This window comes from Mustela nivalis, assembly GCF_964662115.1.
Source record: "Mustela nivalis genome assembly, chromosome: 2".
Taxonomy (NCBI): Eukaryota; Metazoa; Chordata; class Mammalia; order Carnivora; family Mustelidae; genus Mustela; species Mustela nivalis.
The window spans coordinates 21,816,812-21,842,603 of record NC_139021.1 but is presented as its reverse complement, the minus strand read 5'-3'; the positions used below and the strand labels follow the sequence as shown (position 1 = coordinate 21,842,603).

At 39.7% G+C, this 25,792-nt stretch overlaps 1 protein-coding gene across 3 annotated transcripts in view; it reads left to right on the top strand.

Annotated features, from left to right (window-relative positions):
• Positions 1-25,531, top strand: part of SLC30A8 (solute carrier family 30 member 8) — a 33,311-nt gene extending 7,780 nt beyond the window's left edge. The window contains exons 2-8 of one of the 3 annotated variants that reach the window (XM_082718947.1): positions 734-933; positions 10,841-10,987; positions 13,544-13,697; positions 17,309-17,459; positions 19,018-19,123; positions 23,109-23,243; positions 24,582-25,531. In XM_082718947.1, the coding sequence (XP_082575073.1) occupies positions 734-933; positions 10,841-10,987; positions 13,544-13,697; positions 17,309-17,459; positions 19,018-19,123; positions 23,109-23,243; positions 24,582-24,727 (1,039 nt within the window). In that variant the 3' untranslated portion in view covers positions 24,728-25,531. The remainder of the gene's footprint in view (positions 1-733; positions 934-10,840; positions 10,988-13,543; positions 13,698-17,308; positions 17,460-19,017; positions 19,124-23,108; positions 23,244-24,581) is intronic. The other 2 variants (XM_082718948.1, XM_082718949.1) reach the window with 2 other exon arrangements.
• Positions 25,532-25,792: the final 261 nt, after the last annotated feature.

Here is a 25,792-nt window from a genome sequence, read left to right as displayed (position 1 = left end):
TAATATTCTATAATATGCTCCACTGTGATTTGGACTTAATGTTATCTGTGTAATCTTTCCATCTACGAAATTCTAGAGTTCTATACATGGTTCCAAATAATGCTTTATATTTGAGAAGAACTGACAGGTGCTGCCTGCTTTAGGAAGTATAAGTAAGTTCAACTCCCAATACAGATTTGATAGATTGAGAGAGATCGTCTGCAAAGCTGTGTTAAGATGGTTTCTGAGAGTCCACATGGATTCAGCAGAAGGAGAAAATGATCTATTAACACTACTGTTGTGGAGAATGGGAGAATTTTGGCATTTAATAGTGAGTATTTGAATCATCAACCTGGCTTCCATGCACATAGCCAATATTGCCCTGCCCACTCCCCCCTTTTTAATTTGTAACACAGGATCCAAAATCTTTTCAAAGCCCAGTAATTTGGAAGGAAATGCATCAAAGTGTATCTGCTTCCCTTCACCTGTTCCTCTGACATTTCTTAGTCATTGCTGGTATAGACTGAATAAGACCTTGGGTGAATAAAAGCAAAACCTTTAGTAGTTGAGAATTTGAAGGAAATTTCTTACTTGTTCCTTACACTGGATATTTCTTGTGGAAGGAGCTGTGAACAGCAACTTTCCAGCTAGTTAGCAGATGTCCCAATCTCAGTTCTGAGAATGGGCAGGGCTGACAGTGACGTATTTGTTTGCAACCATGCTCACTTCTTGCTTTGGTCAAACTCATCCACAGTGTGGAACTCCAGCAGAAAGCCTTGAATAAAGATCAATGTCCTGGAGAGAAGCCAGAGGAGCTGGAGTCAGGAACCATCTATCACTGCCACAACAACTCCAAGGCCACAGAGAACAGAGCAAACAAGCAAGTCTATGCCAAGTGGAAACTCTGTGCTGCTTCAGGAATATGCTTTGTTTTCATGATTGCCGAGGTCGTGGGTGAGTATTACTTAAAAGGACTTTTCTGATTAAACAAGCAAACAAGCAAAAATCTCATATCACTGCAGGAGGGTTATACAAGTTCCCCCTTTAAAGGAAGATTTCCTATTTTTTGTAAGCACTGAGTAAGTGCAGAGTAAGCTCATTGTAGATATAGTGGAAAATATTAGGAAACAAAATAAAATTGATCACCATCCCACATTCGAGTAATAACCTCTAATAACATTGTGCAGTATTTTTGTACAATATATTTTTCTATTCATAACTCCGTTTCCTTAGCATAACTGAGAGCATGCTGAATGCTTTTGACTATGCCATCAAATACTCTTCAAAAACATTTTTATGCCTGAATAATATTCTATAATATGCTCCACTGTGATTTACATAACCATCTCTCTATTAGAAATTCAGGGAGTTTTTTTTCCCTGCTATGGACAATGCTGCAGTGAAAACTCATGAATAAAAGTCGGCCTGCCTCTCTGGTTAATCCCTTGAAAGAGATTCCCAACAGTGGAAAATTGATTGAAGGATATAAATATTTTTATTACTTCTCGATGCATATTGCCAAACTGCTATCCAGAAAGCTGGATAGCAATTCATATGTCTGCCTACTGTGTGTAAGAATGATTCTCCAAATCTTTACCAGAACTTATTTTAATCTTTTAAAAATCTTTGTTAATGTATAGGTGAATATGCTTTATTTTATTCATTTTTTTGGTTACCGTTAAAATATTTTTTGCATGCTTATTAGTAATCTAGATTTCCCTATGTTGATGCATTTCCTGCTTGCCTGTTAATGTTTCCCATTCACTTCCTTTTAGATAAGTTTATAGTGCTATATATTGATTTCTGGGAGCTCTTTATATAGTTAGGATATTGAACATCTTATATTTGTTTTAAGTACTTTTTCAGTTTATTGTTTACTTTTAAATTTTTAGTTTGATGTAGATAAGTTTTAAATTTTATGTATGTAATTGTACCAAACATTCCAATTTGAGCTGACTTCTTTTATTGCTTTTTCATTATGTTAGTGCTTTGGTCCCCGTCTACTGAGAAGATAAATACCATTTTGTTGTTCAATATTTTGCCTTTAATTTTAAATCAGTGTGGGATTAGATTTGCTCTAAGGACTAAAAATTCTTTTTCTAAATGGCTAACAAAGTTTTCAGCATTATTTCTGGAATAATTAATTACTCCTTCCATTGATTTTTGATGTTTCTTTAATCAATTATCAATATTTCTGAAAGAATAAGGGTTTGGTTCTAAGGTATTTCATTGATCTGTATTGTTCTTCTCTGTTATTAGTAACACATTTAATTAACGTAGATCTACGTGTCACAATATCTGTTGTTCTTTCTTCACTATTCCTTGTTTAACAGAAAAAAGGAAAAGCCCATTTATTTCTGTTCATTATTCTAATTAAACATGAAAATCATTGTGTTCAGTTCTCTCCAAAATTGGATTATGATTTTACTGGAATGTAAGTTAATTTGGAAACACAAATCTTTTTAAAATACTCAGTTTTCTCCTCTAGGAAAATGGTATGTTTCTCCATTTATCCCAATTTATCCATTTATCTCTAATTTGTTTTGTGATTTTAATTAGTTGGCATATTTGTATGTTTTAATAAAGGGGCAGCCTATTTCTTGCCAGGGTTATTAGGATGTGTTCGATTTACTCTTTCCAGAGGTGAGCGGTGTCTTCCTTTTTTGCATGTCCTCTTTTCTAGGTCGTTACTTTGTGCATTCTGGAAAGTTTTCCATTTTGCAGGTTCATTTTATTCTCATCATTTTCCTTCTAAATGTATCTCAACCCACTTCCTTTGTTCCTCTCTCAACCATCCTCCCATCTCCTAGGAGATAACACGCACTTGTGCAAAAAAAAAACATATTTCTCTTCTTTTTCAATAATTATATCTCTTCTTCTATATGTTTCATAATTTATAAGATACTACATAATATCTTATGCTAAATCAAATCTTCTGTCCAACTCTCTAGCTGTTAAATGAAATGTTTCCTGAGAGGGTAAGTATTTTCATTATGTGAATGAGGTTTTTAAATGATTAACAAATAACCAAGGATACTTACTGATTTTTATCAAGTATTTTTTCTTTTAAACACACTCTTAAAATTTTTTGACTCATTGTTGATGTGTTTCATATTCAGAGATTTCCTAATATGATATGGTCTTTGCATTTCTGCCATCGTAATGCCATCATTATGGTGCTAGAAATCACCTGGCATCATCTCCTTAATGCTTATTATGCGCCAGAAGCTGTGATGAGTGGTTGCCGTTGTGTTACCTTCCTTAATCCTGTCAAAATCCCTGAGAGGTAGGTCTTCCTCTTATTAATTGCACTATAGAGATGAGGAATCTGAAATGCAGAGTCAAGTACTCTACTTGAGTAACACACCTTGTAAGTGGGCAGGCATTCTAATTCAGGGGCTCAAATTCCTGAACTGTCATTACTGTGCCCCTCAAATAGCCTAGCCTGTGGTGGACCATTCTTTCAATGCCTTGCTCAATCTGGGTCACTTGTACATCCATTAGGATTTTTTATCTTTATTGATGATTGAAATTGATAGTTTTGTTTGGAGCTACTTTTCTAAGTTTTTGAATTAGAGTTATGCATATTAAAATGAAAACTTTAGTTTTAATGGTACCTTATTTTAATAAAAAAATAGAAATAATTTATATAACACTGTAATTATCTCTTCCTTTTTTAAAAGAAGTCCCTGGCAAACTATCTAGGTTTGGAGACATTCTTGGAAATAATTTAAAAAATATATTTATTAGCTTCCTCCTCAGTTTTTGAGGTACTCAAAATTTCTACTGCTCCAGCAAATTTTGGTCTTTTATGTTTTTCCGAAGTCAGCCATCTAATAGAAATTTTCCAATCTATTACCATACATTGGAACATGACAGTTTCACATTAACATTCTCTTGTTTATTCTAGCTACTTTCTCATTTTAATATTGTTTATATATTTTCTTTTCCTTGATTTAACTTGATAGATGTCTAGTTTCTTTACGTTATTTATATGTGTATGTCTAAAAATTATCTAAATTTTTCTTCTATTTTTAAAAATTAATTTATTTTCAGCATAACAGTATTCATTATTTTTTCACCACACCCAGTGCTCCATGCAATCCGTGCCCTCTATAATACCCACCACTTGACCCCAACCTCCCACCCCCTCGCCTCTTCAAACCCCTCAGATTGTTTTTCAGAGTCCATAGTCTCTCATGATTCACCTTCCCTTCCAATTTACCCCAACTCCCTTCTCCTCTCGAACTCCCCACGTCCTCCATGCTATTTGTTATGCTCCACAAATAATTCACAATTCTGGCTTTAAAAATATTTGTTGGTTCCTCTTTCTTCAAGGTCGTAGTCTTATTGTGTTTTAGTATCTTGAGTTGTATATTTCTCTAATTCTTTTTATCCTTTCTTTTTATTAATAATAAAATTATGTTTAGTTATGAACTTAGTCTGAACATTTTTATATGCAATGTAGCTCATCTATTATTCCCCCTCCCCAAATAAAAAAAAGAACACTAGGAACACCCTGGCACGTGGTACCATAAGATATTCTTACTCCATTACCAGAATTACCTGTTACACTCTTCCCAATATTTTTGATTAATTTTCCTTTACCCAAAAGGTGGGCTAAATTAATGATAATCTAAGACTGGAGGAAAACAGAACCTGTTATAGTTTTTGTTTTTGCTTTGTTTTTGTTTGGTTTGGTTTTGTACTATCACAGCTAACAATCAGAATTAATTGGTTTCTTAAACCTCTTGAGTCTTATGACCTATATATTCATACTCAGACTTTAATACTTTCTGAAAACTGGAAAAGAACTTAGACTCATGCAGTCCAAGAAAAACCCAGGGTTGACACATAATTTTCCAGTCAAAGATGATAAAAGTAATTGATACCACATACTTTCTAGAGCCAGGCTAAGTCTTTTGAAGGAACCAATGTAATAGCTTGATGAAGTTGCAAAGAATTTACTTCGACTAGTTCCAATCTAAAAATTCACTTGGAAAATCCACTGACATTTATGCCAGGGGTATATATATATATATATATATATATTATTAGTTAAATTCATAAGATCGCAGACAGCATTCTATTGTTCATGTAGGAGATAGATAAAACGGAAAATTTAAAAAACAGAACCTATTCAGAATGTGGCTTTAAAAAGGTGGTATTCTTGAAATTCATAGCTTTCCAGATAAAATACTGGCATCACTGCATGCAAACACAGGTCCGCAAGCTGTAGACACTCGCTTTTTCTCTCCAGCACCTTCCTTCTCTGCTGTCCCCAGAATCCATGTAGATGCTGAGAACAGATGGCATCTTCTCTCCAGGTGATGTCTCTTCAACAGTCTGAAATGGGATGGTCTTCCATTCATAAAACTCACTTTTCTCCTTGTGCTTTTCCTTTGCCCTGTCATGTTGCTTTAAAATGACTTATACTTTTAGGGGAGAGGGATGAAAAACTATTCACTTGGAGTGAACAAATCAATCTTCCTCTTCTCTCTCATTCTTAATCGTTAATTAGTCCGTAAGTTCTATTCTGGCTTCAGTTTGGAGCCAGAAGAAAGTGATGTCGTCAGTAAAGGAATGAAGCGGAAACTGACAGACTCATTTAGAATTCGAGCTGCACTCATTTTGAAATGATCTCTCTCAAACATTGCTCTCGTCATGTTAAATCTGTCTTCAGAATTTCAACGGTTCCACTTTGCCTAGTTCAGTGTTGCACCATGTTTCCCCCAACACGGCAAGCACAGGAAACATTACTGTACTGGGGTAGACCCCCAGGCGTGTTGTAGCCGGGAGAGGCTGGTTCAGGGGCTCTCTCTGTGCTAGGGGCACTTGGCGACCCCAAGTGAAAAGAGAGCAACATATTCAAATGCGCTGGCATTCCGGAAAAAAATGAAAAATTCTTACTTTGACTTTCAAGTCATCCCACCATCTGGCTGCCGAAGTGACCATTAATCTCTTTCTTTTATGACGTCACTAATGACTCTTCTGTTTCACCTGTTTACCTATCCTGTGCAAAATAACCATTGTATCTTAAAGTCTCTGTAGCTTTTGCTTATGTCTTTTTATTTGGATGGAAAAGGCCTCTCCTCATTCCCCACACTCATCAAAACCCTACTCCTCATTCAAGACCCCAACCAGACCTCACCTGAAGCCATTCTTGACCAGGTCAGAGAAAGAAACTGTTATTCCCTGGTCACTTTTGGGAATCTGGGAGGGTCCTCCTACAGGGTGTGGGATTTGAGACAGGCCTCAAAGTTTGAGTAGGAATTGAAAAGTGGGCTAAGAGGGAGATGAAAAGTCCTTGCAGAGGGAGGCCTCATGAGCAGTACCTGATCACTGCCGTGGGCCAGGAGGCAGTAGATATTAGATTTTAAGTGGGTAGGTTAGCAATAGGACAGGAAATCTATACCGCTGGAAAGAATTCAAGTGATTCTTGATGTGTAGCTTCATCTGGGGGCCACTGTTTGCAGTGGTCAAAGATTGCTTGTTGCAGAAGCTTCCTCGTACTCACTGTGCTGACTGCAGTTCTGGTCCTCTTAGACCAAGAAACTCATGCTCAGAGGCAAGGCTGGGTATGACATGCCAAGTGAGACTATTCAGAGACTCTGGGTCTTTCTTATAGGGAGACTAGAGAGGGGGAAAGCTCTCTATCCTCTACAAATATTCTGCTGCGTATACACTCTACAGTGCTGTTTGACCTTTTGGCTGCAGTTTCATGTTAGGATCTTACAGTGTGAATGATGGTGCACAGCTCTACATGATTGGCCCATCAGGAGTTTCACATGGTTATTGGGGTTGTGCCATTGGCAAAGCCAGGCAAGCTGCAAAGACAGAAATAGAAAAACTTCAGATGAAAGAAATGACCTGCAGTGATGCTGTTAAAGAAGTTGCAAAAATAATTTACATAGTACATGATGAAGTTAAGGATAAAGCTTTTGAACTAGATCTCAGCTGGGTTGGTGAAATAACTAAAAGAAGACATGAAATTGTTCCAAAAGATATAAAGGAAGAGGCAGAGAAATATGCTAAGGAACCATTGAAGGAATAAGATGAATCAGATGATGATATTATGTAACATTTCAGCACCTATTTTAAATTTCTAATACAGTCCCATGTAATAACTCTTGAGCCCTGTGGATTATCTACCAATTTTTATTAAATTTTTGTCTTGTAACAAAAAAAACCTAGAGCTTTTTTTTTTGTTATATATAAACCTGGAGCTTCCCAAGTCCAACCTTCCTTGCTAAGGGCAAAGTAGTCTATCTCCAGTAAGACAATAAATATCATAGAGACAGAGCAGAGCCCCCAAATGTATTTTGAACCTTAGGATTAGGCTGCACGTGATCCAATCCTGCCCAGATTTGTTCTCAGTTTTTGTTGTGTGCCAGTAAATCATCATTGTGTTGTTGTTGCTGAAGGTGGTTTGAGTCAGGCATTTATGACTTACAACTGGACCTCTCTAAGGTCTTATCTAAGTCAGTGATGTAAGATAAAAGATGGCGAGTGAAGAGCAGAACTAGAATGGTAGTTGGGTTCAAGAAAGACCATGAGGTCTGGCTGGAGAATCTGATTAATTCTGCAGGCCTTGCCAAATAACTGACATTTAGAACAGGGGAGAACCAGGTCATGGGGCTGTGTTTCGAGAGAGAATTGGCCACAGAGCAGATTGGTGGAAGCAATTAAAGAAGGCAATGAACATTAGTGTGTCTGCTGTCAAGGGGCCTTTGGAGCTGTTGAACTGGGAATCTTTCTGATGACTTGTGAAAACTCCTAATTATGGGAAGGCCTTAACATGCATATATAAATGTGTATCCCTATTTAAAAAGACAGACATATGGACACCTGGAATTCACAAGAATCAGCTCAAGGATGGCCAGCACTGGAAGCAACTGAGAATGGTCGGAGAGAGATGTGCTGAAGGAGGATTTTTAGGATGTGAAGCAGAGTTGGGGGACCCAGGGGATTGCTAGACAGGAAAGCAGAGCTGGGAGTGGCCTGGGAAAGATAGTTAAGTATCTCAGAGTCCAAGATTTCTCCCAGAGAAAGCTATGGCTGGGTGGTTTGATAACCACAAGCTTTACTGATAAGGAGGCTTACTTTGTACTACCATCAGAGTATCTCAGAGGCTTAGGCTCATTATATTTTTTGAGGTTCCTGGTATTAAAAATTTTTTAAAGTGTCCAAACACATCTATACAAAATGCGGTGTGTTTTAAACACTTGTTAAGTAATAACTCTCTGCATTGAGCTTTTGATAGTATAATTTTGTTCTTATAGTATAATAATGCTATTGTCATATATATTATTAATATGCTATTATATAGTATAATAATGCTATTCATAAGACAGTTAAAGGATTTTAAAAATATGAATTTATAGCAGACAGCAGTGTCGTCTAATAACGGGACACAGGCTAATGTTGTCAGTTTTGCTTCTTTCATTCTGGTCGGAATGTCTCTGTTCTCCACAGAGCTTGCCTTGTGTACTTAACTCCCGCTCTCTAAGCCTGAGGTGAGTATGAGATGCTGGCCCAATGGCTCCCCCAATGGCCTCTCACCCCACAGGCCCTAAGAAGAGTGCATCTCCAGAACTTAGTCCTTAGTGCCTCTCCTGTCTTGTTATCAGTACACTGTTTTCTCTATCTTGTCAATAATCCATACATGAGAGCTCCTGCCTTCCTCATGGCCTCCTTGTATTTCCTTGACTCTTACTGTTGTGCCTTAACCTCCAGCTTCTCCTCCCTTCAGGTCTGCCTCCACACTGTCGGCCAAGATCTCTCTCTTCAACACAGATCTGAGTATGTCACAACCTCGCCTCAAAATCAAAGTAGATACCCCATCCCATAGGATAACATTCAGATTCTTTTTTTTTTTTTAACATTCAAATTCGTTAGCCTGATCTAGCTTCCCACAAGTGGGTCCCCCACCCATGTTTCCACTCCTATTTCTGGTTATTCCTCCGATACGCCACACCTCTCGTTTTTCCACAATGGCGCCATCTTCTTTCATTTCTGTTTGCTCTTTCTGCTCTTACCCTTTCCTGAAAAACTCTTCCCCTCTAGCTCAGTCTTACCCCTCCTTCTTGTGAAAAGTTCCTCAGTGCTCCTGAGGAGAGCAGTTGTCTGACCCTCCAGCCCACCACCGATGTCTTCAGCACAGCGAATGTTGGACGATGAGGGCACTGAAGACGGGGACTGCAACGTGTTTAACGTAATCTTTGTATACCCCATCCCTGTACTGCACACAGCAAGGGCTCAATAAACACCAGCTGGGTGGCTGTGTTCATTGTCAGTAATACCCCACGCTTTTCAGAAGCAAATGCGAGTTCAGTCAGAAACTATCTCTTGGACCCAGTTTTCTCCATAGGACTCAGCATGATTGCTCATGGTTTTCTGGACTGTTCTTATAAGTAGCAATGATGGTTGCAAAATGATTCTCACTTCCCCCGCCTCCATATAAATAGGCTTCTTCCAAAGCAAGTTCTTTTTCTCACTCAGTGGCCTCATGATTCAGCTGAGCCTGTTGAAGAGCCCTTATAGGACTCCATTTTCTTGCCTTAAGCTACAACTGGAGCCCAGAGCATGGGGTGGTCACCATGGTTCTTTGCTGAGATGGTGGACGGCTGCTCATCGGCATGTAGCCATTCTTCATGGAAGAAATAATGCATTATTAACACAGCTTTATTATCAGACCTGAGTTTGGCAGACAGAACAACGTTAGAGGATAATTGGAAGAAAAGCTGATTTGTTAGCAAAATGTTGCTTTTTTGGCTAATGAATCATGCTGATTTTTTGCACTGACAGCTCAGTAACAAGCTTGAACACTACTTTGCTTCAGACCATTAAACTTTGACAAACCAGTTATTAACTACCGCTAGAGCCAGTGGTCTGTGGGGATTATTGCAATTATGAGCCATACATGTAATTTTTAAAAATCATTAGTTGAGACAAGGTGAGTCTGATGATAGAGGGGCTGGTGACTGATAGTCCCTGTTGCCTCGTCATACACAGGCAATAAACAGCTGCTGGAAGGACAGTGGGTCAGCAATAGCTCTTTTTGGGGGAGAAGTAGTAAGAGCAACAAAGATTGAGCTCCGACAATGAGGCCTGTTTGGGAAGGAAGAGACAAAAATTTCTTCTGACTTCTACTCGAAAGGCTGGAGGTCTTTTCCCGAAGGAAAACTAGGAGGAGGTAGAGAAGGCAAACCAAAGACAAAGAAAGACAAGGCAGAATTGCACTGCTTGGGTTCTCTTCATATACTTTAATAGGTTGCCATTACACTCAAGGACCCTGCAGAAGGTGCCTGCCCTTTCCTTTACTGCTCCCCACTATTCACAATAGGGATCATGAACTCAGACGGATATACACATTAGTAGAGCAGAAGGAAGTGGTAAAAACAATGCTAAACTCCCCAATCAAATACAAACACAGCTGGGTGCCAGACCACAGCCCCTGGGTTACACACAGACGTCGAGGTCCTCAGGCTTAAATGCAAGACTCTTCAAATCTAGCCCACACCTCCCCAGCCTCATCTTTTCATATTCTTTTTGAAGTCTTATGTCTCCATCTTACTATGATGTTCTCTAAACGTGCCCCACACTTTCCAATCTCTGTACCTTTGCTCTTCCAGGAATGGTCACTCCCTTGAAATTCATTTCTACGTGTTCACATCCTACGTACTCTCTGGGTATCAGTTTCTTATCAAATGGGAAGAAGAGGTAGATGGAATCCATGTTAAGACTTTTTCTCATAAAGTTTTGTGAGTCTGTGGCATCATTCACCAGCTATGGTTAGTATGTATGTGACACTAGTTGCATTCTGGGTCCCTAATCCCATGGAATGTTCTGCCTCCCCTAGGTGGGCACATTGCCGGGAGTCTTGCTGTCCTCACAGACGCTGCCCATCTCTTAATTGACCTGACCAGTTTCCTGCTCAGTCTCTTCTCCTTGTGGTTGTCATCAAAGCCCCCTTCGAAGCAGCTGACATTTGGATGGCACCGGGCAGGTACAGCTCACCCACTGAGCATTCATGGCCAAGGAGCTGGGCAGTCAGACCAAGGATAAAAACAGAAGAGGCAAAGGAAAGCCTCGTTCAAAAATCCCTTAGAGGCATGTTGGTGTACACAATGTAAAGGATGTGAGTGTGGGAACATGTGTTCTCGATGTTGATTTGGCGAAAAGATAAATTGTGCTCCCTCTACTCCAATGGGACAATAAGAACATCTGTATGGCTTTAACAAACACCCCAGTCCAAGGTCTCAGTATATGGTAACAGCCACCATACCATTCATTTAGGCTACTCTGCATCTGGGGGGGAGGATGACATAAAGCTTCCACCATTCTGCCAACTAAGGGACAGAGAGCCCAAGACAGCTGGAGAAATTAAAGAAGTTCCCACAGGTAAGTTGAGAATAGAATGTGAAGGGGAATTTAGGGCAGAGCGAGGCTGACAGAGCCTGCCTTCCTTGAAAGCTACTGTTAGATACAGACCACAACATATATACTGACAGTGTGGGCTGTGGTTTTTCAAGCTTGGGCTGGTAGGAAGTTCTAATTTCACACCAAATAATTTATCATCACAAGTGTTTTGAATTACCTTTCCTTTACCATTCAGAGAGAGTAGGAGAAGGAGAGCGAGAGAGGAGGCAATAAACATCAATAAAAAGAATTTGTGACAATGTGATCTGAAGATGCTTTCCAGTCCCTGAACAGTGCTACGTTTGGAAAACGTGTATCTTTGGCTGAGCACCTGCCATTTTTCTGTATACATTTTCACATGTACTTTCTTTTTTTTTTTTTTTTTAATTTATTTTTTATTTTCAGCATAACAGTATTCATTATTTTTCACCACACCCAGTGCTCCATGCAATTCGTGCCCTTTATAATACCCACCACCTAGTACCCCAACCTCCCACCCCCCACCCCTTCAAAACCCTCAGATTGTTTTTCAGAGTCCATAGTCTCTCATGGTTCACCTCCCCTTCCAATTTCCCCCAACTCCCTTCTCCTCTCTAACTTCCCATGTCCTCCATGCTATTTGTTATGCTCCACAAATAAGTGAAACCATATGATAATTGACTCTCTCTGCTTGACTTATTTCACTCAGCATAATAATCTCGTCAAAGTTGTTTTGCAAACATAGGATGTTTTGTAAACATGGACAGAACTTAGAATTTAGAATCCTGCTTGTATTTTCTCAAATATTTTCTCCTGGGAATGGAAGCCCATGAGCCTGGAAGACAAACGCTGTCCACTAGAATTCTGCTTCAGAAGAAATGTTCTATCATATAGAGTATAATGTGACCATAGAGCACTTTCTTTTCTTTTTAATTTAAAATTTTTTTAAAGTAGGCTTCACACCCAGCATGGAGCCCACCATGGGGCTTGAACTCATGACCCCGAGATCAGGACCTGAGCTGGGATCGAGAGGCAGATGCTCAACCAACTGAATGACCCAGGTGCCCTAATCGAGCACTTTCAACGTGGCTACTGCTACTGAAGAACCGGATTTTTAATTTTACTTAATTTAAGTGGAAACAGCCACATGGGATGATGGTCCCCACGCGAGGCAGCACTGCTTTAGACATAAAGGTGAAAGTGAACTAGCTTGTCCACATGTAATTTCATGGATGGCTTCGTTTAGGAAGAAGCTAACTACAAAAATCGAATTTATTTAAAAAAATTTAGTGTCTATTAAGACAGGCACCATGGTAACAATCATGAAGGTTGTGTTTTGTAAATGACTCAAGTCTGGGAAATAACCCCACACTAGGAAGTGATACGTGCCTGGCCACTGACTGCCAGAGATTTCTAGACCCTCCTAGGCTTTTAGTACCTACTTACAAGGTTAAGTTAAAGATCAGGGTGAGGTGTTAAGAACTCCTAGGTGAGCAAAGGTGCTTTATTCAGCCTGCAGACTAAACACTATCTTATCTTTAAATATTCATGTAAATGTCTCCATACATACTTCTTTTCCATATGTTGTTCTTAAAATGCAGTCAGAGTGTTGATGTACCTCTGAGCTTGCCTCTGTGCGTATAATACATTGGGTTGGCAAATGAAACTCATTTTCATCAAGTGCCCTCTGAAGCCTTCCCTTGTTACTATTTTATTCCACACAAGTACCAGTACTGGCAAATTGTAAATGTTTTATGGCGAAATTAAGAATTTCTAAACACATTGTACTCTTTTTGTGTCTCATTATTTCATCCCCTAATAAGTTTCAATCATTTTAGCACCTGTTTAAATTAAAATCCCCAAGGAAAAGAGCAATGGCAGATAGCAATTAAATGCTCTAAATATTTGCTAGAAATTACCTAGTAATACGGAGCATACTGAACTCAGACACTGGTGCTTTGTGAATGCAACATTCAAGTGCCTCATCTTAGTGCCAAAACCCATCCACACTTTCGCTTTGTGAATCATTGAGTGAACTAGTTTAAAGCCTCTTTGGGGTGGGGGGCAGGGTGCATCAAGGAACTTTAATGCCTTCGGACTCTTGGGAGGTTAAGGTGATTCACAAATTCTTTGTGTATGGGTGTCTGTGTGCTTGAATCCCTAGAGATCCTTGGTGCCCTGCTGTCCATCCTGTGCATCTGGGTGGTGACTGGGGTCTTGGTGTACCTGGCATTCGAACGGCTGCTCCACCCCGATTACCAGATCCAGGCGACTGTGATGATCTTAGTTTCTGGCTGTGCTGTGGCAGCCAACATTATGTAAGTCTCCCCACCCACTGTCCATCGACATTGTCTTCAACCCTGTGTGGATGCAGATGGTATGGTTTGGGTTGATGTTGTTTATTTTTGCTTAATTCCTCCTACTTAAGAAGATGGTAAATTGAATAAATTGCCAACGGGGTAGGGCGGAGGCATGATCTGAGTCTAGATCCACCAGGTCCGGAATCGAGCTCCTAAACAGTCTGCTCTCTCCTGCAGCTGATGGTTCCATGCGACATAGGACTTATTCCTATCTAGCTTTTTGTTACACAAACACATTATGGGTTCCCAGAGGGCTGGGTTGGAAGGTCTCTTAAATTTTTATTTACTTCAGTTCCTTTTCTACTTTTGAATTCTCTTTTGCAACATCCCTATAAAACAGTCATCAGTGTCCTATATTTTAAAGAAACTAATAATAGGGAGTTCATTTTTCTCCAAAGCAATTTATTTTATCTTTACATCATTGTGACTGCATGAAAATTCCTTCTTAAGCTGTATTAGCTAAACTCTCTCTTTAGTTTCTACCTGTTGGTCCATTCCCTTATCCAAGTAGTCTTAATTCGTTCTCATGAGACATGCGATGTCTTACTGGACATGTGATCATTGCCATATTGCTGTTCTCTTACCCAGATGAACTATCTGATTGTTCATGATAAGGGGGTTTTGAGGCCAGGCCTTTGATCTTTTTTGGTTGATTTGTTCCTTCCCATTTGATAGCTTGATTCTGGGCAATGCTACTTAAAACTGTATTATCTATCTATCTATCCATCTACTTATGAATCATCTGTGGTAGACAGAATAATGCCCCTTCAAAGATTTCCACATTCTAATCCTTGGAACTTCTGAGTATGTTAACTTACATGGCAAAAAGAACGTTGCAAATGTGATTAAGTTAAGGATGGACTTTGAGATGGGGAAATCTCCCATCTGTCTGGGTTATCCAGACAGGCCCAGTGTAACCAGAAAGATCCTTGTTAAGAGGGACATTTGAGGTCAGAGGGAAGGGAAGATGCTGCATTGTTGGCTTTGAAGATAAAGGATCCTGGAGCCAACAAATATGTTACCTCCCGAAGCTGGAAAAGGTAAGACAGCAAATTCTCTCCTAGAGTCTCTATAAGGAATGCAGTCCTGCATACCACTGATCTCCAGAACTATAAAATAATACATGTACGTTGTTCTAAGCCCCAAAGTCTTAAGATAACTTGTTATAGCACCAAAAAAGAGACTCATACACTATGTATCATCTGTCTTTCAATGCAACATGACACATGCAATCAGATAGGCTCATACATGAAAGTGAAGAAGACAGTGACAGAAGAAGAATTGCATTTTAAAGAGTGTCTTTTAAGGGAGGGCACAATGGAATCCCTGGTATTAGGGGAAAATCTAAATGTGTACATTTTGGAAAAGCTCCTCAGTTCACTCTAATCCCTTACCTTGTGCCTGCCTCAGTTCCTTTCTTCTGGGTGTGCAAATCATTGCTCAAAATCTCTGAGATTTGCTCGACCACTCTGAGAGGGGTATTGACTGCTATTAGTGAGTAGATCCCTATTTCCATCCTGCTAACTTGAAAATGTGTTTCGTATTGGCACCAGGAGAAAAAGTGTGTGGAGACTAATGCAAATCTATCTCCACAAGGAGACAGATAAGGCAGAGCACATGTGCTGCTGACTGGAGGTCAATAACATTGTCTTTGTATAAGGAGAACAGTACGTCCACAAGACAGCAGGGAAAACGAAAATATTAATAATTTCACGAGAGTTCTATGTCATATAGGTTGTGTTGATGCTACATGAATATGAAGGACACACCTAGCTAACTACCCCATAAATCGAGAACCCTGATGATCAAGTTTGAGTTTCTAAATAGATACCATCCAAATTTTCTTCTTACTGCAATTGCTTTTGAACTTTGACCTTAATGCTGCAGGTGCTTCTCATACTTGGGAAGACAAGGGAATGGAAAGTGGTAACTTCCCTGTTCAAGTAAGTAGTTATTTATGGATAAAGATACTGAGTGACTATAATGTTTTCTCCCAGAGCTGGGATTACAGGTTTCAAGTGATGCTAGATGCTGCGTTGTCTGAATACAGAAATATCAGAACCAGAATTTCAATCCAACTCGAGTGCTTTGTCTGACTGTTGTGTTAGCTATAGCACCACTTCTTGGTAGACTTGCTAAAATTATAATTTTTAAAAATTTATTTGGGTCTTTTTAAAAATCTCTGCCATCTCCATCATACTTAAAGCTACTTGGGGGAGGGACCATGTCTATTTTACTCACCTTTATACCTCAAGCATTTAACAGTGCCTGCACACAAGAGCCCCAAAGGAAGTTGGTTTTTTTTTTTTTTAATAAAATGAGTAAAAGAATGAATGACAATATGATAAGCACACATGAATAGACTTAGAAAAAGGGTATGTTTAACTGTCAGCCGAATCAGGCTGTCTGAAGATTCTTAAGTGGAAACTATTAATTAAGGGTGAATTTCTGCCTTAGCAGCAACTATCTAAAAACTGTGCATTATGTAATGATCAAATAGCAGTCATTCTACCTTATGGTGATGACTTTACATTTTACAAGACACTTTACTGGTGAATAGACTGGGATACCTGGTACTAAACAATAATTTTTTAAAACTTTGCTCCAAAATAAAATCAGGTACATAATTTATAGTGCCTAATACTTATCTCCTTGACTTGGATAGGAAATATTAAATTTTACAATATGTTCTATATAGGAAGAGAACGAGTCTGCAGCTCATACTCTTAGGACCATATAAAATATACATATGTTTATATGTATATATTTGCATGTTAAATTACATACATATTTACATATATATTTAAAATACATTACTATATTTTAGTTTCTTGCTAATAGCTATATATATATATAAACACATGACTATCATCACTGGCCATTAAAAAATTATTCAGATTTTAAGTTCTCATAGGAATGCACAAAATTGGGTGTCTGGGTTATGGACATTGGGGAGGGTATGTGATATGGTGAGTGCTGTGAAGTGTATAAGCCTGATGATTCACAGACGTGTACCCCTGGGGCAAATAATACATTATATGTTGCTAAAAATAATTATAAACACTTTTTAAATTATTTTTTAAATGCACAAAATTAAGTAAAATATTTTTAAAAATCTGACCTTGATGAGATTTTATTTTTTTTTCCTACCCCTTTCTGCAGCTTTTTGCATTTGAAAACAGTACATTTATTTAGCTCCCACCAAAGCTCAGCTTTAAGCCTAGCTTAGTGCCTGACACTCAGTAGACCCTCAATAAATACTTCCTCTCCTCATTGCCAAATAGTGTCATCTAGGAAGTGATGCTTTCCAGTTTTCATGTGAACAAGAGTAGCATTGGGTAGATGTAGAGAAAGCAGAGGTGAATTTTGTTGTCTGTCCTCATATAAAAATGTAAAATTCTATGATGCGTGTATTTTCCAAATTAGTCCAAAATAGTACATTTTACAGCATTAATATTTCAACTCTCTGAGACCCAGCATAATACATGCTCTTGCCAACTCTCCATTATGCTGCATAGGTTTTCAAGGGCTAACCTCATGTGTGCCAAGAACACCCTTCTCTCTTTCAGGCTAAGCGTGATTCTGCACCAACGACATCCCAGTGACAATCACAAGGACGTGCAACCTAATGCCAGTGTCCGGGCAGCTTTTGTGCATGCCCTTGGAGATCTCTTTCAGAGCATCAGTGTATTAACCAGTGCACTTATTATCTACTTTAAGGTGAGAATGTTTGCATTTACTCACTGTCATCCTAAGTTTATAGATTAGGTAGTAGAGAAGCTGACTTGTCAAAATTAACTTAAATGAGGGTGGACAGCTTATATTTGCCTATACTAACTGCTCTGCAGGGTTTACACAAGCAAACAAATATTTGAAGCCTGAAAACTTAGCCTTTCCAAATTCCTAAGTGCTGTGCCTTCAACTGTAGGGCTACAGTATTTCCAGAAAGTAGTTCCTTCTGTCATGGAGTTAAGGTGAACAGCAATGGGACCATGGATACCTTAGGATTCTTGGGTTGTATGCAGCAGAAAAGATGTCTAGCTTACTTAAGCAAAGATATATTTATTGGATGAAATTTACTAGATGTACTCTTGACAGAAATCAAGGTAGAAATAAGGGCAACATTGGGTATTTTAGATTTTAGAAACTTATCCACATTCTGGCCCAGGCACCAATGCAGACATGAATGTGATTCAACCAATTTTTTTCCTCCATATTATGCTGGAGATTCTGGGGGAAAGAGTCACAGACTAAGGTTGGGTCTTCTAACTGCTGCTTGGCTGGGGAGGGAGAGCATCCGACCGAGCGACTGCCCCACCAATATCACCCACAATGGGAAAGATAATTCTCCTCCCCAAAGGAGGGTATTAATAAGAAGTTGGATGGATCCTGATGAGCCTCTGACCCTAAACAAACATTTGCTACAGATATATCAAGAACTAATAGAAGTGGGTTGGGGTGTAGGTAGGGGGGAATGGAGAAGGGCATTTAGCTCTGTCATCTGTATCTTGATCATCCAGTTAGCAGGGACCAATCATTTTTACTAAAATATGGAAACACATAAATAAACATTACAAAGACGTTATCATTGGAAGCTTTACATTTAAGGCAAAAGTGATCAAACTTGTATGGGTTAGTGGAGTTGAGAGTTTCCCAGAGGTACTGAGGCATGGACTTTTCTATGGAACAGAACTTCATCAAGAGCAAGTCAGTCAGCCTGGAGCTAAGGGTGCCAGTGGTGAGACAGGGCAAGAATGAGGCCTCAGCTCATACTCTTAGGACTTAATCAAAGATGCATGCTGCAAATACATGTCATCCTGAAGAGGGAAAGAAAGGAACGAACCCCAGACTGCCAAGACCAAGCTCCAGCTGAACCTCGGTCCTATGCAACCTCTGGGCAGGACATACTCTTTTTTCTCATCATGAGGAAAACTGGAAAACCATTGAATATTGTATAAACTTGTGCATATTTTCATCCCATACTCTGGGCTTCTATTAATTTGAGAAAAGTCCAATCAGGCCTTCAAAGAGAACACTCAAGGATACTTTCCCTGTACATCTTAAATTTACTTTTGACATTTCTTCAGTCATGGATAGTTTGAAGCATAAAGAAGGATTGAGTCTCCAGGACGTCTTGGCTCTGAGTTGAAGGTCAAGTGTCAGGAAGGTGAAAGGATACTAGTGTGAAAAAGCAGCAGGGACGTTTACTTATTCTATTCATTAGACTTTTTGCACGGAAGGCCCGAATTCAGTTAACTGAAGTCCTTTTATTTTCTAGCCAGACTATAAGATGGCTGACCCAATCTGCACATTCGTCTTTTCCATCCTAGTTCTGGCCAGCACCGTCACTGTGTTAAAGGACTTTTCCATCTTACTCATGGAAGGTAGGAGTGATTTTATTATTATGTCCAGGGTCAAGGTTTTCTCTTCCTTATAATCACAGAAGGGAATGGCATCGAGACATGTCCACCATTAATTCATGTTCTAAGGAAGATATACATTTATAAGGAATTTTTATGAAAGCAAATATTATGATTTTTATTCATATGGGAACAAGTAAAAAGAACTGGTTTCTCTTTCCTCCAGCAACTATTAAATGATATGGCACAGTATAAAAACAATTTGTACAAATGCTTAGGACAGATATTGAGGGGGATATTGCAAAAATATAAGGTCCTCACTAAATATATGGAAAATACCTAAGAAAAGTGGAATGATTTCTCTCACATACAGCATTATAACTACTATAAAGGGCTTGCCTCAAACCCTGGTTAGACCAGGTCAGCAATGTTCCCATTTTAGTGCATCAGAATCACTTGGGGTCTGCTGGGTCCACCTCCATATTCCTAACCAGTAGGTCTGGAGACGGGCCCAAGAATTTGAATTTCTAACAAGGTGCTGATGCTGCTGGTCCAGCGACCACACCTTGAGAACCAATGGAATGATCTTTTCATGGCACTTAAAGGGTTACTACATGAGTACTACTACGTTACTACTTAAAGGGCACTAGAAAATTTAATCAGAATTAGAGGTTTGCATCACATCAAGCATTTGGATGATATAACAGATATAACATATTTGTTATATCAAGACCTTGGCTTGAACTTTTCTTTTTTGTCCAGCACATTTTGATATAAGGCCAACACAGTCTCAGAGCACAGGTGCCTTGACCAAAGCCCACACTTTCTTAACATTCACCACCAAGTACACATTTAAGGGTTTTGTCCTGTTGGCCCCATAACTGTTAGAGTACTTGTACTTAGTGAAGTTTTCTAAAAATAAAGAAAGGTACAAAATTACAAGAAGCTTCCCCACTTCTCCACCTTTGAAATCTCAACCCCATTCTTCAAAGGTAACACCTACTAGTAAGTTGGTATGTACCTGTCCAGAAATATTTTGCATTTACATATATATGTACCTGAAATATATATGTACTTATATACTGTGTGTCTTTTTTAATACAAACAGAATTATGCATTGATACAATATTTTGTTCTGCATCTTGCTTTCTTTGATTGGAGGTCTTTCCGCATTAGCACATACAGAAATACACCCTATTCCTTTCCATGGTACAAATATTCCACTGTCTGCATGTACCTGCTTATTGCTGGGTATTAGAAATATCAGTGTAATCATAATTCTATATATATATATATTTTAGTGCTTGTATATCTGCAGCATAACTCCTAGAAATGGTATTACTATTTCAAAAGTTATTTGCATTTTACAATTTTGATAGATATTGCCGTTTCTGCCAAAGATACCATATCAATTTCTCTCCCACCAACAGCATTTGAGAATGCCTCACATCCTCACCACTGAGTATTACCAAAATGTTGATTCTTGTTTAATCTGATAGGTGGAATATTATAGGTTATTGATTCCATATGCATTCCTTCATTACAAGAGATATTGAGTGATGTTTCATATATTTATTAGTCTGGGTAATTATTTTTTAAACACTAATTTGGGTATTTTCCTGGGTGCATTGATATGTCTGCAGATTCTCCCTCAGGAAAAAAAAAAAAATTCTAGTATATGATGGAGCACTGAAGCCAGTGGGAACATACCCTTTTGCTTGTCAACATTATTTTATAGAATAAAATCATTAACCGTAGATCTGTGTTCTCCATAAAAGTAAAGAGACAATCAAGGCAAGAGGGAAGGGGGTAATGGGATTGTGATTCCATCTCAAGGGTCCGAGACAATGACAACAGGCCTTCAGGGGGTCACATGACACTCCTCAGAGGTGACACATTAGGCTTAATAGTCAGCTCTGGGTTGTAAGACTTAGTCTCTGACATTTGTGTAACATTTCATACTCAGAGCATGAACATGAGAATCGGATGTTCCCCTTCTCTATCTGGCCTTAGCAATGGTTCTTAACCTCTCTGACTCCCAGTTCCCTCTCTTCCAATTAAATAGGAATTGTGACACTGATAATTAGCTATTAAAGTCCTTGTAGCTATTAAGTAAGCTAATCATTATGAATACAGTACTTAGCCGAAACCTTGACATAAGGTAGTTTCTCAATAAAGGTACGTTATTATCATTGCACTACAACAATGTCAACCATGACTCCATACACATTCTATGGCTAATCTAAGAAATCTTTTAATTTGTTTCTAGTGCCCTGGGCTTTGTGCAGCTCACAGAGTAACAGAACATGCTCTTTGCTACCTCCATTAAATAATATGAAGTGGGATTAAACTAAACTCAAACTGTATTAGCCCTGAGAACGAAATCCCCATGAGCAAGGTTTTTAAATACTGGAAAAGGAGAGTTAAGGATTCCCTATTCCTTTAAGTGAGCTGTTCTTGAGTATCTGTTTATTTCAATCCTTTGGGAAGCTTTTTAAAATACTTATGCCCAGGCCCCATACACAGAGACTCTGATTTAACGGACTCAGGTGGGGGCTGGCTTTGATGTTTTTTTAACACGCAGCCAAGCTTGAGAACTACTGCAAGGTAGAGCTGCCCAGTGGTTCATAAATGTTAATGCAATGGTTTTCAGATTTGGCTGTGTGTTAGGTACCAGATGGGCTGTAACAACAGTGATGCTTCATCTTATCCCCAGAGGATCTGACTTAATCGGTCTTGGGTGTACCCTGGTAATCAGGATTCCTAAAATCTCCTCTGATGATACTAATGTGCCTTCAAGGTGGAGAGCCACTTTGAAAGTGTGTCGATTTCAGACCCTCACCCATAGACATTTTCTTCGGGATGACTGGAATGGAGCTAAGGCATATTTATTTTTAAGAAACATAGCAGGTGTTTGTGTTGTGTATATATGATTGAAGTGGAAGCTAAAAGGTAGTCCTCCTTAGAAATCTCTTCTACAGCATCCTCTTTGGGTCATTGTTAGTTGGCAGGGATTTATTTATTGCATCAACTGGCTTTATTGGTATTATGCTGGTTGAGCTGATCTCTCCCCGCCACCCCCAAAAAACTTACATTACACTGCTGTGTTCTATAATTCTAACTCACCATTGGCCCGGCTTCTCTCTATCCAAAGCAAGGACACTTACACTTTCATATCCTCTCATCTTCCAAATGACAGTCCTTGCAATGTCTGAAAAAAAGTGATCTTTCTGCCTTGAGATTTCACTAAGGCCGGAGGATTGCCAGTTCCTGCAGCCTGAAACAATAGCTGATTGGCTGACAGGGTCCCTACCTTCCTCTCTGCCTCCACCCCATTCCTTTTGAAGCAAGGATGATGTCAAATTCTTCTATTATAAGATCCGGACATTAAACCCTGACTAATGCACCTAAATCAATAATAATTCTATAAACTGAATAATAAGGTGGCATTATAATGTTAGTATCAACTATTAACACAATTCAGTAAGTGATCCATTGGATAACCACTATTTACACAGCATTCCAAGTGTACAAAGAACCAACATTTTCCCATTTGCTCCTCAAAGAACTCAAGTGTACCTACTGCTCTTACCAGCCCTATTTTAATCACAGATGTGCTGAGGATCAGAGAAGTTCCAAGATTTCAGTAAATTCATTGTAGTCATGAATGCTAACCTGAAATTCTTTGATACCAAGTCCCACGTTTCTTCATTTTGCTTTCTAGAGTGTATGCAAAGATCATTAGAAAAAGCTCAGTTAGTTTAATAACACACCCTGAAAACAGAGAATGATTACTATGGTTGGGTATTGCATAGTAAAGTCTGCAAACGTTCTTTGATGTCAAACTCTTTGAGTCACATGAATCTGAATCGTAAGCATCTGAAGTCAAAAACCAGAGAAAGGGGGGCACATTGATATTCTGGAGCAGATTTTGAGGCCCTATCTAGCCATGTAAATGAGCTGTACTTCATTAAATAAGGAGCAGCCCCCCTCCCTTTCCTCCTGTCAGGGGTGCCCAAGAACCTGACTTACGATGGGGTGAAGGAGCTCATCTGGGCGGTGGACGGAGTGGAGTCAGTGCACGGCTTGCACATCTGGTCTCTAGCCATGAACCAAGTGATCCTCTCGGCTCATGTTGTTGCAGGTCAGTGCATTCCTTAAACACCCCGCCCGAGTTCAGTCCTCGTCCCGTAAGCTCAAATGTTCCCCTCCTTTTTGTAGAGCTGCCCTTAGTGTCCCCTGCCTACCAGAACAACAGTAGAGTGTTTCCTTTTACCAAAGGCCTTTGAAAACATTCCTTGTCAATGTTACTGTAGCAACAATACTGAAGGCAACCCCTGAGAGTAGCCGGTAGAATAAATGGTTTAAATGCCTCCCAGACTTCAAGGTCTTAGTTAGACTCTGAAAATTAGACCTCACCTGTTTGACTTGGTGTCCAATCAGTTAAATCACGGCTGAATTCAACAATAAATCTTCATTGAATATCTCCTGTTCTAAGATGCTCTGCCTATCACAGAAGATAAAAAGGGGCTGGAGCCATGGGTCCCCTCCTTAAGGTTCTAACAAGCTAAGAGACATGCTAGCAGAGTTTAATGGCGGTTCCTCTCACTGGATGGTTAGACATTCTGTGATCATGGGAGATAATTCTTAAGATGTTGGGTTTATTTTAAAAACCATTTTCTCAGGTAGAAGGTGATTTGTTCGTTCTGTGTCCTTGGGCTGGGGACATAGGCAGTGCGGGAGAGGTGGCGAGGGCCTCCCTCCCTGCCTCAGGAGACAGCTCAGGCGAAATGGTATGTCAGGCAGCTAACACATAACTCAAGAAGTCAGAGGCAGGCCCCGGCAATGACAGCAACAGGCATTTGAGGACTCTGCTTTCTTAGACAACCTCATCTCTGCTGAGAGGCTCAGATCTGGCTACCGGTAATTTATAGCATCCGCGACACCAATATTTCACTGCAGATGGAAGAGTCTAGTAAACAATCAGGTTACTATGGAGGGAACCTGACAGCTTCTTGATACATTTTGGGACAAGAGGAAAGATGACAGTGAGGTTGCTGCTCTAAGAAGAATCTGGGGGGAGCTCTAAATGTTCCCATAATATAATGTTGATGAGATACAAGGGCTACAACCCCAGAGATCTCTGGGAACTGGTGGAAAGGGATGTATGAGAAATAAACAGGTTTGTGTTACCTTTCTTCAGGCCTTATCTTCCCTTCTATGCTCAGCTGCTAAGTGTGCCAGACCCCAGAGAGAACTGTGGGAGAGTTCCCATAGTGATGGGTACTTTGCTGCACTTGAACTTCAACATCTTGTCTGTGCGAATGGTGCTGATTGTCAAAGCCAATATGGCTTCTTCTGAGTGCTCTGCTTATGTCCCTCCCCATCGCGTCCAAGACAAAGTACTTGAAGGGGGGGAAATGGAGCAGTCACCCAGGTGTGTGCAATCAGTGCCCATCTCCCCGTGGTTCTTTCTCAACAGCAGCCAGCCGTGACAGCCAGGCCGTTCGGAGAGAGATTGTTCAAGTCCTCAGCAACAGCTTTATGGTGCACTCACTCACCATTCAGATGGAATCTCCAGCCGACCAGGACCCCGACTGCTTTTTCTGTGAAGACCCCCGGGACTAGCTCAGTCACAGCGTCAACCGTTCGGTTTTGACGGGCCCCTATATGCTGCTCTGCAGTTTCCAACACAGAAGAAAGAAAGAACCAAAGGAAGAGGTTTGAGAAATTCATGATACAGTCCAGTGCACATTTCATCCTTCTTCATTGAGCTCCTCCCACCATAAATGAAACTCCAGTGAGATTCATCAACCAATTGGATCATCAACTCATGGGTGGCTGTGTTCAGTTACAGGAATGTGTGTATAGCCTGTCCCTGACTGGGGCTGAAATAACGGCTGTTTGTAACTGGAGGCAGTAAAAAGTTTGCCTCCCTTCAATAATGCATCCTGAGGATGAGTGGGTAAAACTGAAGTCGGGAAAGTCTTACTAGGAGTTGGCCCCTGGGAATTCTCCCAAAATGTGCGAAGCAAAAGAAGAGTCAAGTTCAGGGGGACTCTGGAGGTCTCAGACCACACTATAAATTGACTCTCTCACGCAGTGTAATATGATTGGGAGCAGTACCTTTGTGCTTCCTACTCACATCACTATTCCCTACATGGGGTTAGAAAGGTCCTCTTTCCCTTTTGCTTCTAAATTATGTTTTAATATGTCTGAAACTAAGGGCACCGGGGTGGCTCAGTGGGTTAAAGCCTCTGCCTTCAGCTCAGGTCATGATCTCAGGGTCCCAGGATCGAGCCGCATATCGGGCTCTTTGCTCCGCGGGGAGCCTGCTTTCTCCACTCTCTCTGCCTGCCTCTCTGCCTACTTGTGATCTCTGTCAAATAAATAAATAAAATATTTTAAAAAATGTCTGAAACTATTGAATGACATTTTACTTGTCTGTATAAAAGCTCCGGACAGATGAAAAATTATGAAATTGTTGCTTTTTGAGTGTCTTCCTGTAGTGTGACCTAATAAGAAAACAAGGAGGCACAGAACATCAGGGTTCTTATCCCAGGTCACCTGGAAAATAATTTAGTCAAATAATTAAGAACTCTCAGGTCTTCAATAATATTGTTGGAGTCCCAGCTACTGCCCAGATATTATACTAGGCTATTTAGATGTGTCACCTCATTTTATTTGAATGCC